The sequence below is a fragment of the Saccopteryx leptura genome, chromosome 4 (genome assembly GCF_036850995.1).
Source record: "Saccopteryx leptura isolate mSacLep1 chromosome 4, mSacLep1_pri_phased_curated, whole genome shotgun sequence".
Lineage (NCBI taxonomy): Eukaryota > Metazoa > Chordata > Mammalia > Chiroptera > Emballonuridae > Saccopteryx > Saccopteryx leptura.
In genome coordinates, this window is record NC_089506.1 from 189,454,108 (window position 1) to 189,470,097 (window position 15,990).

The 15,990-nt window shown below is 52.1% G+C and overlaps 1 protein-coding gene across 1 annotated transcript; it reads left to right on the forward strand.

The window, feature by feature from the left end:
* The first annotated feature begins 215 nt into the window (after positions 1–215).
* Positions 216–15,720, forward strand: MUC3A (mucin 3A, cell surface associated). The gene is made up of 12 exons (XM_066382307.1): positions 216–367; positions 10,090–10,202; positions 10,290–10,478; positions 11,469–11,584; positions 11,696–11,754; positions 12,389–12,543; positions 12,963–13,025; positions 13,357–13,519; positions 13,686–13,856; positions 13,942–14,036; positions 14,304–14,356; positions 14,535–15,720. Exons 1-12 carry the CDS (start codon positions 336–338, stop codon positions 14,574–14,576), a joined length of 1,251 nt encoding a protein of 416 aa, XP_066238404.1. The 5' UTR covers positions 216–335; the 3' UTR covers positions 14,577–15,720.
* Positions 15,721–15,990: the final 270 nt, after the last annotated feature.

Below are 15,990 nucleotides of genomic sequence, written 5' to 3' on the forward strand. Positions count from 1 at the left end.
GCAGAGGTTGGGGGCAGGGTATGTGTGTGGGGCCACCTGCCTGACACCTCCTAAGCTTCTCTTATCTTTTCTGTGTTCCTTCCTACAATAATAAAGTCAGATATGGGGAGAAGGGAAGAAGTGGGGTGAGATGGGGTAGGTACAAAGGTAAAGGAAGAGACTATATGCTCAATCCCTATACTCAGCTGGGCAGATAACCACAGTTTCCAGTTCGAGCTGGATGCTGCCAGGTGCACTGTGGCTGCCTCCCTGCTGCTGTCCCGGAGCTGGTGCCTGCTCTGCCCCAGGTCTCACCACAACAGGCCCATGCAATTACGTGGGTTTCTCAGCCTCCTATGGATGCTTGGGGCATCCCTGGGGACCACAGGTGAGGGGGTGAGGTGGGGGGGCATGCTGGAAAGACCCTCCCACTGTTCCAGGGCAGGGATGCTGGGGGTTGGCTTTGAGGCCTAAGGGGAGGTTGAGGAAGGGTCCCTCAGAGCTCACCTGCAAGGAGAACTGAGGCAGAGGGAGAAGAGGGCAGTTGGGTCCAGCTGGTACTGCTCTTCACCATCAGATTGTAGGGGTCTGCACTAGAATCAGGAGGGTGGGAATAAACTTTTTCTGGAAAAGGGTTCTTTCTACTTTGATTCAGTTTTTTGAGATCTTCTCTTCTCTTGACCCTTCTCCCCGGCCTGGGGCTCCTGCCACCTTGGACTTTGTCCTTCTCTCTCTCTCTCTCTCTCTCTCTTTGGATAGAGACAGAGAGAGTCAGAGAGAGGGACAGATAGGGACAGAGAGACAGGAAGGAAGAAAGATGAAAAGCATCAATTCTTTGCGGAATCTTAGTTGTTCATTGATTGCTTGTTAATTGACTGCTTTCCCATATGTGCCTTGACCTGGTGGGGCTTCAATAGAGTGAGTGACCCCTTGCTGCAGCCAGCAACCTTGGGCTTCAAGCCAGGGACCATGGGGTCATGTCTATGATCCCACACCAAGCCAGCGGCCTGTGCTCAAGCTGGTGAGCCTGCATTCATGCCGGCAACCTTGGGGCTTCGAACCTGGGTTCTCCACGTCCCATTCTGACGCTCTATCCACTGCGCCACCACCTGGTCAGACTGTCCTTCTCTTAACTTCCACACTTGCCACACTTCTGTGAGGTCCCCCTGCTGCCCTTTGGGCACCCTTTTCTCCCTGGGGTGTCTACAGCTTTGGTCCCTGGTGCCCCCTTCTCCAGCTCTGCCTCCAACTCTCCCAACCCCACTGGGCCCGTATGTCCGGGCAGAAGTGTTGCTGGCAGGGCTGGTGTGAGGGATCCTGAAGTCTGCCTTGTTCTCAAAGGGTGGGTCTGAGACCAGCTGGTGTGGGATCCTGTGTTTTTTCTCTCCCACCCCTCAAAAACTCTGCAATTCCTCTGCACTGACCTTTCCTCTACTTCCTGGTGTCTGCTCCTGACGGCTATTCCTAGACATTGCAGATACAAAGGCCCACAGTCCACCCTCTCGCTTACCTCCAGGGCTACCTCCTGGCTGTAAAGACTCTAGTCCAGGAATCTTCACAATCTCCCCACCTCCCTGAAACCCCCACGCTAAGCTGAGAGATGAGCCAAAGGGTGGGGGCAGGAACCTCAGCTCTCAGAGCAAAGATATTTGGGTCTGAGATGAGGAGGAAGCTGACCCTGAGTGGATAGGTGGTCTAGGCACTCCTGATTGCATATGCTGTGGCTGCATGCGTCTTCTCCGCTACTCACCCCTAGCATTAGGAGAACTCTGACCCGCACTCTTACCACTTGTCAAGTGAGATTGATGATATTTATAGAGTGAGAGGTTCATGTTTGTAAACTGATTTACCCAGTGGCCAAAACAGAGTAGGTAATAGAAACCGTCTATTTTTATTACTAACATAAGTAAAGCTTAAGGTCTCCAGGACTCATGCCTGCCTGCCGAGGTATCTCCTTCTGGAAATGTCCTGCTCTGTCCTGTCCCTCAGCCTGTGTGGTCCTCTCTCCTTGTCTCTCAATCTCAGTAGAATCTTCCCTTTGTTGTTCTCTATAGGCCAGGGGTCGGGAACCTATGGCTCGCGAGCCAGATGTGGCTCTTTTGATGGCTGCATCTGGCTCGCAGACAAATCTTTAATAAAAAAAATAATAATGGCCCTGGCCAGTTGGCTCAGTGGTAGAGCGTCGGCCTGGCGTGCAGGAGGCCCGGGTTCAATTCCCAGCCAGGGCACACAGGAGAAGCACCCATCTGTTTCTCCACCCCTCCCCCTCTTCTTTCTCTCTGTCTCTCTCTTCCCCTCCCGCAGCCAAGGCTCCATTGGAGCAAAGATTGCCCGGGCACTGAGGATGGCTCTGTGGCCTCTGCCTCAGGTGCTAGAATGGCTCTGACTGTGGCAGAGCAACGCCCCAGATGGGCAGAGCATCGCCCCCTGGTGGGCATGCTGAGTGGATCCCGGTTGGGCACATGCAGGAGTCTGTCTGACTGCCTCCCCGTTTCTAGCTTTGGAAAAATGCAAATAATAATAATAATAATAATAATGATGTTAAAAATATAAAACATCCTCATGTATTGTAATTCATTTACCATTCATTTCCTACCGCTCATGTTCATGGTTGCGGGTGGCTGGAGCTAATCGCAGCTGTCCTCCGGGACAACACCAAATTTTTCTTGGATCATGCGTAATGTACACAGGTCATTGTATGGCTCTCACGGAATTACATTTTAAAATATGTGGCATTCATGGCTCTCTCAGCCAGAAAGTTTCCCGACCCCTGGTACGGGCTTTCCTCTCTCTGACTCTTGTCCCTGTGCTCATGATGTGTCCCCGTCCCCAGTTCCACTTTGGCTGGGTTCTCTTTTTCTCCTGAAGAGGAAAGTCAGCCCAGAGAGTTCTGAGTCACAGGGAGAGGAGCAGAGGTGGACTGAAGGGTAAGGGCAGAGGGCCAGCAGGGACAAGGACTTCCGGGCCACAGGTAGAGGAGGGTGGAGAAAGCAGAGTAATGGAAGGGTGGGGTGTGTGAGGAGGAAAGGGTGGGGGTGGTGATGGGAGGAGGAAGGAACCTCTGCTGAGCCTGCCTGCGGCCATCCCAGGGCTGGAGTGTCAGACACTCAGATGAGGCTGGCAAGGTCTGAGGGTATCCTCACCTCCCTTGGAGATGCTGCCCTGGGGAGCAGACAGATGTTGGCTCTCAGAACCTGAGAGGCCCCAGCCCCTAAGTGCCTCTGACTGGGGAATAAGCTGTAGCACTTCCTGCTATGATATGTATCTGGAAAATGAAGTAGTAAATAATCTATGTGGTATTATGGTTACAAAATGACCTACAAATGAATTCATTTGTTCTATTGCCACTGCAGGAACTTCATCCATGGCCACATCCACTTCTAATGCACTTTTCCCCAGGGGAGAAGCAGCCCACACTGCTCTTAGCAAATCCTCACGATCCAAAGACATACCCGGGTGGCTGCTCAGCACCCACAAAACTGCTTCTCCTGCTCCTGGCAGCAGGGAACACATACCAATGACTCTCGCTACCTCTCCATACCTTCAACCCATTTCTGAAACATTGCTCAAATCTCAAATCCATTCCAACACCTCAAAAACTCCAATGTCCAACTTTGTCATCAAGGTGGAAACCACCCCACCGACCGTCATTGTCTATAAGGGCACTACGGAGTGCATCAACCCAACAACATTTGTAATCAGCACCACTTATCCTGCCACTACATGCATGACGATGACTCAAGTGTCCTTCACCAGTTCTTTTACCACTACAGCTGTGACAGGGAAGCCAGGGACAACCATCAGCAGTACTTACCCTGCGGCTACTACTGAGAGAGTCACCTCAGCCATAATCACTTCTCCCACTACCACCACTCCTGAGAAAAGTACCACAACCATGGCCGCACCCTTTTCCTCTGTCCCAACCACACTCACAACCCTCGATACTCTGATCTCCTCTATGACTGGTACCACAAAAAAAACTATCCCGACCACTGCAAGTGCCCATACGACCAAGTCTCCTACCCCAATAGTCACTTCTACCTCTGAGACGACACCTTTACTAACTACTACAAAAACACAGTCGATGACATTAACTGATAAAAGCTCCTTCCCTACTAGCAGCAGTACCTTCATTACTTCCACATCTTCAATTCCCAACACTACAAGTGCATTGGAAACATCAAATGCCAACACACCAGCACCTACCACAACCAAATCATTTACAACATCTAAAACAACTGTTGTATCAACTTCCACAGAAGAAATTACTGATCAAAGTAAACCAACAACATCTTTAAATACAATGACATCCATTAAAACACCATTTACCCTTAACAGTGCCACTACAAAAGGAACACTCATAACAACAACTGCCAATGAATCTAGCTTAAAACCAACAACTAAAGAAACACACATGACATCCATACAAACAAAACCTCCGTCAACCACAGAAGCCTCCACCAAAACAGTAATGACAACAGACACAAGCTCTTATGCTACTTCTACCTGGAAAACCACACTGAATCCCACCAGTGACATTTCTACAGAGTCTGTCACAACAGAGACAACATCTAAGCCCCCAATGACATCCTCAGTCACTCCCACAAATACAGGCAGTGCTCCGACATCTACCACCTCTACTCCTGTGACCACCAGTACTTTGACATCAACCATGAGTGTGTCTCCCACCTCTACACCTGTTTCAACCACAAAACCAGAGCAACCTTTTACCTCAAACACCACCCCCGTGCCAACCTTGCTTACTACACACTCTACTCCCCGGGCCACCTCCATCCCTTCATCTCCCTCCAGTACTGTCACCACGACTACCAGAGGAGTGACCACTTCTCCAGACACTTCAAGCCCTGCCACCTCAATCACAGCTACTCCACTCTCTCCCTCCACTAAAGCAACAACCACGACTTCTTCAGTCAACACAAAGACAACTCCCTCCTCAACGGAAACTCAACCTTTTCCAGGCATGACAACCTTAGAGAGCTCCTCCACAGCAAGCACACCCACAGCCACAGTAACCCCATCGGCCCCTACCACCGGCACCACGCTGACATCCACAGCCACCAGCGCGTCTTCTCTTAGTACTGAAATCCCTACTGCCACTATCACAAAGATCACTTCCACATCCACAGGTACACCAGGGTCATTGCCCACCACCACTGACCTCACCTCAACACTCACTATTTCCAGTGGGTCAACAACCCCCGCTCATACTATCACATCATCTGTCACCAACCACAATACCAAAACAACACCCATTGGCACTACAACCTTGGCAGCGACGCCTACTGTGACACCCACGCTCACAGTCACCCACAGCACTCCAACTCCCTCCCTTCCACCAAGCAGTTCAGTGACATCTGCTCAGTCCTCTTTTGTATCCACCAGTGGTAGCAGCACCACTCACACAGTGAGTCCCACTTCATCTGCAACCAGCACCAATACAGGGCACACAACCACTCACTCCACCATGGCAGCCACTACATCCCTTCCACACTCAACAGCCTCAGCCACAACCACAGAAACACTGTCCTCCACTGTAGCCTCTACGCAGACAGGAAGGACAACTGAAACAAGCTCTTATGCTACGTCTACCTGGAAAACCACACTGAATCCCACCAGTGACATTTCTACAGAGTCTGTCACAACAGAGACAACATCTAAGCCCCCAATGACATCCTCAGTCACTCCCACAAACACAGACAGTGCTCTGACATCTACCACCTCTACTCCTGTGACCACCAGTACTTTGACATCAACCATGAGTGTGTCTCCCACCTCTACACCTGTTTCAACCACAAAACCAGGGCAACCTTTTACCTCAAACACCACCCCCGTGCCAACCTTGCTTACTACACACTCTACTCCCCGGGCCACCTCCATCCCTTCATCTTCCTCCAGTACTGTCACCACAACTACCAGAGGAGTGACCACTTTTCCAGACACTTCAAGCCCTGCCACCTCAATCACAGCTACTCCACTCTCTCCTTCCACTAAAGCAACAACCACAACTTCTTCAGTTCACACAGAGACAACTCCCTCCTCAACGGAAACTCAACCTTTTCCAGGCATGACAACCTTAGAGAGCTCCTCCACAGCAAGCACACCCACAGCCACAGTAACCCCATCGGCCCCTACCACCGGCACCACGCTGACATCCACAGCCACCAGCGCGTCTTCTCTTAGTACTGAAATCCCTACTGCCACAATCACAAAGATCACTTCCACATCCACAGGTACACCGGGGTCATTGCCCACCACCACCGACCTCACCTCAACACTCACTTTTTCCCAGGGGTCAACAACCCCCGCTCATACTATCACATCATCTGTCACCAACCACAATACCAAAACAACACCCATTGGCACTACAACCTCGGCAGCGACGCCTACTGTGACACCCACGCTCACAGTCACCCACAGCACTCCAACTCCCTCCCTTCCACCAAGCAGTTCAGTGACATCTGCTCAGTCCTCTTTTGTATCCACCAGTGGTAGCAGCACCACTCACACAGTGAGTCCCACTTCATCTGCAACCAGCACCAATACAGGGCACACAACCACTCACTCCACCATGGCAGCCACTACATCCCTTCCACACTCAACAGCCTCAGCCACAACCACAGAAACACTGTCCTCCACTGTAGCCTCTACGCAGACAGGAAGGACAACTGAAACAAGCTCTTATGCTACGTCTACCTGGAAAACCACACTGAATCCCACCAGTGACATTTCTACAGAGTCTGTCACAACAGAGACAACATCTAAGCCCCCAATGACATCCTCAGTCACTCCCACAAACACAGACAGTGCTCTGACATCTACCACCTCTACTCCTGTGACCACCAGTACTTTGACATCAACCATGAGTGTGTCTCCCACCTCTACACCTGTTTCAACCACAAAACCAGGGCAACCTTTTACCTCAAACACCACCCCCGTGCCAACCTTGCTTACTACACACTCTACTCCCCGGGCCACCTCCATCCCTTCATCTTCCTCCAGTACTGTCACCACGACTACCAGAGGAGTGACCACTTTTCCAGACACTTCAAGCCCTGCCACCTCAATCACAGCTACTCCACTCTCTCCTTCCACTAAAGCAACAACCACAACTTCTTCAGTTCACACAGAGACAACTCCCTCCTCAACGGAAACTCAACCTTTTCCAGGCATGACAACCTTAGAGAGCTCCTCCACAGCAAGCACACCCACAGCCACAGTAACCCCATCGGCCTCTACCACCGGCACCACGCTGACATCCACAGCCACTAGCGTGTCTTCTCTTAGTACTGAAATCCCTACTGCCACTATCACAAAGATCACTTCCACACCCACAGGTACACCGGGGTCATTGCCCACCACCACCGACCTCACCTCAACACTCACTTTTTCCAGTGAGTCAACAACCCCCGCTCATACTATCACATCATCTGTCACCAACCACAATACCAAAACAACACCCATTGGCACTACAACCTCGGCAGCGACGCCTACTGTGACACCCACGCTCACAGTCACCCACAGCATTCCAACTCCCTCCCTTCCACCAAGCAGTTCAGTGACATCTGCTCAGTCCTCTTTTGTATCCACCAGTGGTAGCAGCACCACTCACACAGTGAGTCCCACTTCATCTGCAACCAGCACCAATACACGGCACACAACCACTCACTCCACCATGGCAGCCACTACATCCCTTCCACACTCAACAGCCACAGCCACAACCACAGAAACACTGTCCTCCACTGTAGCCTCTACGCAGACAGGAAGGACAACTGAAACAAGCTCTTATGTGACATCTACCTGGAAAACCACACTGAATCCCACCAGTGACATTTCTACAGAGTCTGTCACAACAGAGACAACATCTAAGCCCCCAATGACAGCCCCAGTCACTCCCACAAATACAAGCAGTGCTCTGACATCTACCACCTCTACTCCTGTGACCACCAGTACTTTGACATCAACCATGAGTGTGTCTCCCACCTCTACACCTGTTTCAACCACAAAACCAGGGCAACCTTTTACCTCAAACACCACCCCCGTGCCAACCTTGCTTACTACACACTCTACTCCCCGGGCCACTTCCATGCCTTCATCTCCCTCCAGTACTGTCACCACGACTACCAGAGGAGTGACCACTTCTCCAGACACTTCAAACCCTGCCACCTCAATCACAGCTACTCCACTCTCTCCTTCCACTAAAGCAACAACCACGACTTCTTCAGTTCACACAGAGACAACTCCCTCCTCAACGGAAACTCAAATTTTTTCAGGCATGACAACCTTAGAGAGCTCCTCCACAGCAAGCACACCCACAGCCACAGTAACCCCATCAGCCCCTACCACCGGCACCACGCTGACATCCACAGCCACCAGCGCGTCTTCTCTTAGTACTGAAATCCCTACTGCCACTATCACAAAGATCACTTCCACATCCACAGGTACACCGGGGTCATTGCCCACCACCACCGACCTCACCTCAACACTCACTTTTTCCCAGGGGTCAACAACCCCCGCTCATACTATCACATCATCTGTCACCAACCACAATACCAAAACAAAACCCATTGGCACTACAACCTCGGCAGCGACGCCTACTGTGACACCCACGCTCACAGTCACCCACAGCACTCCAACTCCCTCCCTTCCACCAAGCAGTTCAGTGACATCTTCTCAGTCCTCTTTTGTATCCCCCAGTGGTAGCAGCACCACTCACACAGTGAGTCCCACTTCATCTGCAACCAGCACCAATACAGGGTACACAACCACTCACTCCACCATGGCAGCCACTACATCCCTTCCACACTCAACAGCCTCAGCCACAACCACAGAAACACTGTCCTCCACTGTAGCCTCTACGCAGACAGGAAGGACAACTGAAACAAGCTCTTATGCTACGTCTACCTGGAAAACCACACTGAATCCCACCAGTGACATTTCTACAGAGTCTGTCACAACAGAGACAACATCTAAGCCCCCAATGACAGCCTCAGTCACTCCCACAAATACAGGCAGTGATCCAACATCTACCACCTCTACTCCTGTGACCACCACCAGTACCTTGACATCGACCATGAGTGTGCTTCCAACTTCTTTACCTGTTTCAACCACTCAACCGGTTTTTACTTTCACACCAAAAACTTCATCTGTGTTTACTTTTATTACCACGCTACCTGTCAACTCTAGTCCAACATCTCCTTCTGTCACTGGTACTGTTACTAGGGCTACAAATGAAATCTCCACTCACACTGCAAGTGTTACCTCTTCCCCAAGTTTGGGCAGTGTTTCGATTCCTCAAAGTACCAGGAGTCTAACCACTGGCACAGCAACAAGTGTAGTGCATACATCTACAACTGCAATAACCACCTCCTTTAGTACTATCATCTCGTCTTCAATACCTGAAATAACAATGTCTTCTTCTCTCTGCCCCACCAGTGGAAGTTCAACGATTCCTACTACCACTAATTGCTTCCCTACCTCCCTACATCCTCTTAGTACAATAAGTACAGGCTCGTCTTCTGCCACTGCATTTCCTACTTCTTCATCTGAAACTACAAGAACGACTCCAACCGTGACTTCTCTAATAACTTCTTCTATTGAAACAACCCCCATTTCTCTTATTTCCTCCACTACCTCATGTCCAGAATCTATATCCATTACAATAGTGCCTACCTCTCCCACCACTCCATGTATAGAAATTGATCCAAACAGTAAAGTTACTTCTACACCCACCATACCATCATCAGTCTTTACCTCTACTCCTGAGATGGCCACCACATCTCCTAGTTTCACCAGTATGACAAGTGTATTTCCTACACATACAGACACTTCTACTTCAGTTCTGGCAAGTGACCCCACCAATGCCATAACTGAGACTCCTAGTTCTATCAGCCCTGGGACTGTCCCTATTAACACAGTTTCGATGAGCACACAAAGACCTACCAGTGGGACCTGGTTGAGCACGTATTCTGTAACCACCTCACGTGTGTCCAGCATCACTAGCCTCCCAATGACCCCGGAACCAAGCAGCAGCTTGCCAACTGCCATGATGACATCAAGCAAGTTGACACACCCCACCCCAACCACCACCAGGACTCCGGAGACATCAGTGTCCACAGCTCAGACTCCCACCACTTCTACATCACCCAGGACAACTTTGACCACTACTCAGATGACCACACCACCTAAGATGACTACCACACCAGGTTGGACCTCCTCTCTCCTCTACTAAATTCCTGTGTCAAAAATGTCAGGCTGTATCTTGAACTTCCCTTTCTTTCTGTACTTCCCAGGCTCCTGTGACAATAATGGCACCTGGATACAGGGCCACTGCCTCTGCCCCCCAGGGTTCTCTGGGGACCGCTGTGAACTCCTGGAGGTGAAGTGCCAGAATGGGGGTCAATGGAATGGCCTCTCGTGTGAATGCCCCAGTACCTTCTCTGGCTCCCGCTGTGAGAATGGTGCAAATGAGTTGGAACTGGGTGAGTCACCAGGGTCCTACCCTACGCATTTTCTCCTGAAAGGTGGCACTGACTCTTCCTGGCCCAGCTCTGTGGTTGGCAGGGAGGCACCCATGCTGCTTTGTTCAATCCTTCCATCCCTACCTTCTTTCTTTGCCCTTCCCCTCCACCCTCACTTCCAGGAGGTGGCTGGTACCACCTCATGCCTCCTCCACCCTCACTTCCAGGAGGTGGCTGGTACCACAGTTCTTCCGGGACCTCCTCCCAGTCTGGACTGCTCAGAACTATATTAGTTTCTAATTGTTGCTGTAACAAATTCCCACAAACAATTTTGAAGAAACACAAAATTCTTATCTTACAGTTCTGTAAATTAGAAGTCCAACGTGGGTCTTGACGGGCTAAAATTAAGGTTTCAACAGGCCTGCATTTCTTATCAAAGAATCCATTTCTTTGACCTTCCCAGCTGCTGAAGCCTTCCACATTCCTTGTCTCAAGTCCCTGTTTCCATATTCAAAGCCAATGATATTGCTTCTATGACTTTTTCCCATACTCATGTCTTCCTCTGACTGATTCTGACCTTTCCTGCTCCCTCTTCCACTATTAAGGACCTTGTGATTATATTGGGTCCACCAAGATAGTCCATGGTAATTTTCACATATTAAAGTCAGCTGTTTAGTAACCTTAATTACATCTCATCTGTAACTTTAGTTCCTCTTTGTGACATAGCATAACATATTCACAGTTCCGGGGATTAGGACATAGGCATCTTTGGGGCCATTACTCTGCCTCCCACTGGGGCAGACAATAGAGAGACCACAGGCCTGACTGTGGTGCATCCTGACTTCACTTTCCCTCATCTCAGGACAACTCATCCCAGAAGTTCTACTTCTCTCCCTCCTGCTTATTTAGTCAGTCCTCAGGGAGCAGGAGGAGCCTGCTGGGTTGGAGTGGGGGTGGTGATGTCAGAGGAGCGGATGGTGAAGTGACCGGAACAGGGCATGCTATGTGCAGAAACCGTGGCTGCTGAAGTAGGCATGCAGGTGGCTGTCGAGCAGAAATTCTCTCCAGATCTCAATGACAAAACTTCCAAGGCCTTCAAGGATTTCAACAACAGCTTCCAGAATCAGGTGAGGGGAAAGTGGAGGGGTCTCAAGGGTCCTCACCTGAAGCTGAGCTTGGGCTGGGTGACTTCAGGTCTGGAGATCCAGATGTGAGCCCAGGGACCCTTGGTATTTCAGATGCGGGAGGTTTGCCAAAACATGCCGGAGTTCAAGAGTGTGGAGATCTTGTCTCTGAGGTAGGAGACTCCGCTGGGGCCATGGAGGTAGTGTTGGGTGGGGGAGAAGGAGGTGCAGAGAAAGGCTGAAGAAGACATCTTTTGCTTTGGAATCATTATATTTCATAAAGAGAGAAATGAAGAATGTATGCAAGGGAGTCACTCCATGGGGGACTTTTGAGATCATTTTCTGAGGTATTCAATAATTTCTCTGTAAGAGGGATGCCACCCCTACTTTCTGAGTGCATCGGAAGGAGAGGGATTGTATGAGATATGCAGCAAGGTGGAGCATGAGGGCTGGTGGGAAGCCTGGTGTCGGGGCTGTAAGTGGTCTCTCTCTGGATGGCACCTGGCCTGCTGGGTCGGTCAGCATGAGCGAGGCAGAGAGCCCAGGGTGGCCTGGTGTGGTAATGGCTTGAGACAATGCAGGAGAACAGCAGTCATTCCTTGTCCTGCCTTCCCAGGCTGACCACCTCAGGGATTCTGGCATCTACTTCTGAATATAATGTGTCTGGAATCCGAACTCGTTGCCTCTGCCCCCCTTCTCCCCAACACCTGTGCACCCATGGTTGGTCCTGAAGGTGTCCTACTAAGGATCTATGTGCCCCAGACCTGGACACATTTTAAGGTCCCCTGACTCCCTTGACCCCCTCAGAAACGGCAGCATTGTGGTGGACTATCTGGTCTTGTTGGAGTTACCCTTCAGTGTCCAGCTGGACAACAAGTATGAGACAGTGAAGACAGCCCTGAAGGAGAAGCTCCAGAACGCCAGCCAGGACCAGAACCAGAACAGTTGCCAGAATAACCAGAGTGAGCTGAGCCCGGGGGCTTCGGGCTAGAGGGAGGCGTCGGTCACAGCCACCATCGCTTTCTGCTCCAGCTCGGACAGGGCTCTCCTGGGATCAGGTGCCAGCCCTGTGGTACCTCCAGCAGGTTTTGAGAAGGGACATGGGCCTGCAGACAACTGGGTCAAGAATGGGGCTAAGGAGGAACCTGCCAGAACCTGGGAGTTGGGGAAGAGACCCCCTGAGAGTTCTCAAGGTTTTCAGGATGGCTGAGGACCTCTGATTATTTGGGGGAGATTAGGGGGGACAAAGGAGCCTTCCCTGGCAGCCCACTCTCCTGACTGACAGAGCCCTCGCTGCCCTTCCCGGTGCTTGCCCTGCTTCCCAAGCCCTGAGCCCTGGACCTTCCCAAACCAATTCCCCCTGGGTCTATGTCCCTCACAGCCCTGTGTTTTAAGTCTGACTCCATCAAAGTGAACAACACCAGGATGGACCTAACACCGAAAGGTGAGAAAGGGCAGAGGGCTGAGTGGACCCAGGAGGCCAAAACCCCTCCCACCAGGGACACTGCCCATTGAAATTCCCTGGGGAAGTTAGGGAGACCCTTTGGGGAAGCAGGTGATGTGGTCCCCCTAGTACTGCCCTTCCTGGGGCAGCAGGGAAGGTGAGGAGAGGGTGGAGATCCTGGAGGTCTGCCCTCCCCTAATCTAATCCCAGTGTCTACCCACGACACCCCATTCTCGGAAATGTAGTCCTTCCATCCATTTTCAGAATCGTTATAACCAGGCTCCTGAGTAGAGTGTATGATATCTCTGTTTGTCTGCCCCCCCCCCCCCAGCCATCTGTCGCCGGGCCGCTGCCCCGGGTTATGAGGATTTCTACTTCCCCTTGGTGGAGAAGAACCGGCTCCGCTGCGTCACCAACTGCACGTCAGGCGTGAAAGGCTACATCGACTGTAACCAGGGCCAGTGCCTTCTAGAGAAGAGCGGTCCCACTTGCCGGTCAGTCGGCCCCACCCAGCCAGGGCCCCGCCCCTCTACGCCCCACCCATTTGTCTTAAAGTGGATCCCCGCCCACCTGCTAGCGCCCGCGGGGTCCAGGTGCCCAATGGACCGACCCCTCCAGGGAGGTGGTGACAGTCTGTGACCTGTGCCCCCCATCCACCAGCTGCTTCTCCACGGACACGCACTGGTTCTCGGGCCCGCGCTGCGAGAGGTCAGTCGCCTGGAAGGCCCTGGTTGGGGGCCTCGCGGGGGCCGCGGCTCTGCTGCTGCTGCTGGTGGCACTCAGCGTCTTCCTGGTGCGCTCCCGGAGGAGGCCTGGCCACCGCGGAGGCCGGTGAGCGCTCTACCCGTAGAGGCGAGGGTGGCAAAGGGGTTTCAGATGGGGCAGGCTTGGTTAGACCACGTGCGTCCTGATTCAGGTCCTGGGACGACGCTGACGAGAAATGGTTCGACATATGCGATGAAAACACTGTGGGAACTTTTACAAACGTAGGCTTCGAGGACAACGGATCAAGTGAGTCCTGCCTCCTGGGGGATGGGCAGGGGCTTTCTTGGGCACCACTGTGGCCTGGCCAGACCCAAAGATCTCCCTTGCCCAGGACGGACATATACCTCCTGCTAGGGAGCTTACCTGCAGCCCATGTCCCTACTGTGGAAGGCCACCGTCCTGCACAGGCCACCCCAGCAGGGCAGGCACAGGGGTGCAGGAGCTCCCTGAACCTTGCCTAACTCACTTTTTTTTCCTCCCTCTGTTTTTCCTTCCTCTTTCCTTTCTCTCTAGTCAAGGAGAAAAACTTCCATGTGGCCTTGGAGACCGTGGACACCAATATGAGGGTGAGGAGGCAGAGGGGAGATGCATGGTAGAGAACTCTCCCAGGTCCAGCTCCACGTGCGCCCCCACCCACTGACCAAGGCCAGGGAGCTGAGCTCGGACCAGGAGGCAGAGACCTCCCAGCCAGTCGGAGCCAGGTGGCTCCTGTTCTCACTCCTTCTCTCACGCACTCTGTGGCAGGTACACACACAGAGACCTGAGGTGGCCTCGTCCTGGCTGTGAGCTCTGCACGACCCTCCACACTACCCCAGATGCAGGAAGAAACCACCTACACTGCGTCTATTTCAAGAGATGGCCCGCGGTCCTCAAGCAGCTCAGTGTCCTGGTTTCCTTGGACAAAATCAGACCATCCTCTGACCCCCATCCTTCTCTTCATGTTAAATGCACCTGGAGGTGCAGTTCAGGTCTAGGCTCTTCCACTGTTGGACCTTGGGCAAGTAGCAACTTCCCCAGACTTGTAAAAGTAGTGTAGCATGCGTGTTCTGATACCTTGTACGGTTATTGTGAAGACCAGGAGTGCTCAGTCAGTTCTCTGTTCCAATGCAGCTTCCTGTGTCAGCCCTCGTGCTTAGGTGGCTGCTCTCAGATCCTCAGTCCCCACATCTTCGGTTGTGTCTCAGGCCTTATTTTCTATTTTACTGTGAGCATTCCTACTGCCTGTTCGTCACCCCGTACCTGTAGCCAGCCAGCAGTCCATCCCAGCCTCCTTCCCTCCTTATATAACTCCCTGCCATACCCTTTGCTCCCATTCTTTAAATTATGTCACCCTCTGAACCCACTTAAATCACTCCTCCCCACACCCCAGCCCCCAGCCCTGATTTCCCCCACCATCTGTAGTCTCCCCTCCCTATCCTCACGCCCTCAGCCCTAAGTCCTTGCTCTCCACCCCCATATCTCAGTTTTAAATCTGCCTTCCTCCCCCACCCCTGTTCCTAGTTAGGTACAGATACCTTGTCATCTTAGGACCCCCAGACTGTATTCCCCAGGTTCTGGTTCCCCATTTTGTGGCTCCATCCTTTCCTCTCCCCTCAAGGACCCTGGATCCCCATGGGTGGGGGGTTGGGATGAGGGTTTCCCCCAGGGCCTTAAGGGCGAGGGGAAGTGGACCCTGAGGTGGAGAAGCTCCCTCAGCCCCTCCTCCTCCCCTCACTCTCTCTCTTCTCCCTTACTGCCTCACCCCCTCTCTACCCTTTCCTAGCTCCTCCTCCTCACCCTCCTCCTGCTCCCACCCCTGCCTGCCCCTGCAGTATCCTCTGAGGCCAGCAGCCCCTCACCACTTGAGCAGGAAGGTCTCTTTTGGAAACAGGACATCTGCAAGTCTTCAATTCTCCCATGGAACTCAATATAATATTTATTATAAAAGAAACTGCTCTGTGTCTTTCTCCTTCTCACTTCCTGGTGCTTCCACTTGGTTGGAGAACAGGGACATCTGGAGGAAATGTTGTAAGAGAGCCTGGGAAAGCCAGTTGCCCCCAGTGAGGCAGGAAGGGTCTCTCATAGGGAACAGAGATTGGGGACCGATTGTCTTATGGAGAGGGAAGCCTCTCCCTCAGCAGCACATGGAAGCCTATGGGTTTATCTCTACCCTTCCCTTCTTGACATCAGGAGCTCAGGGCTGGGTCAGGGAGGCGGGTAG

What these genes read in the sequence shown, in the direction of transcription:
- MUC3A (XM_066382307.1), top strand. Translation starts at nt 336, where the DNA reads ATGGATGCTTGGGGCATCCCTGGGGACCACAG. An exon ending in AAGAGCGGTCCCACTTGCCG is followed by an intron (nt 13,520 to 13,685) that starts GTCAGTCGGCCC and finishes CCCATCCACCAG; the next exon opens with CTGCTTCTCCACGGACACGC. An exon ending in CTTCGAGGACAACGGATCAA is followed by an intron (nt 14,037 to 14,303) that starts GTGAGTCCTGCC and finishes CTTTCTCTCTAG; the next exon opens with TCAAGGAGAAAAACTTCCAT.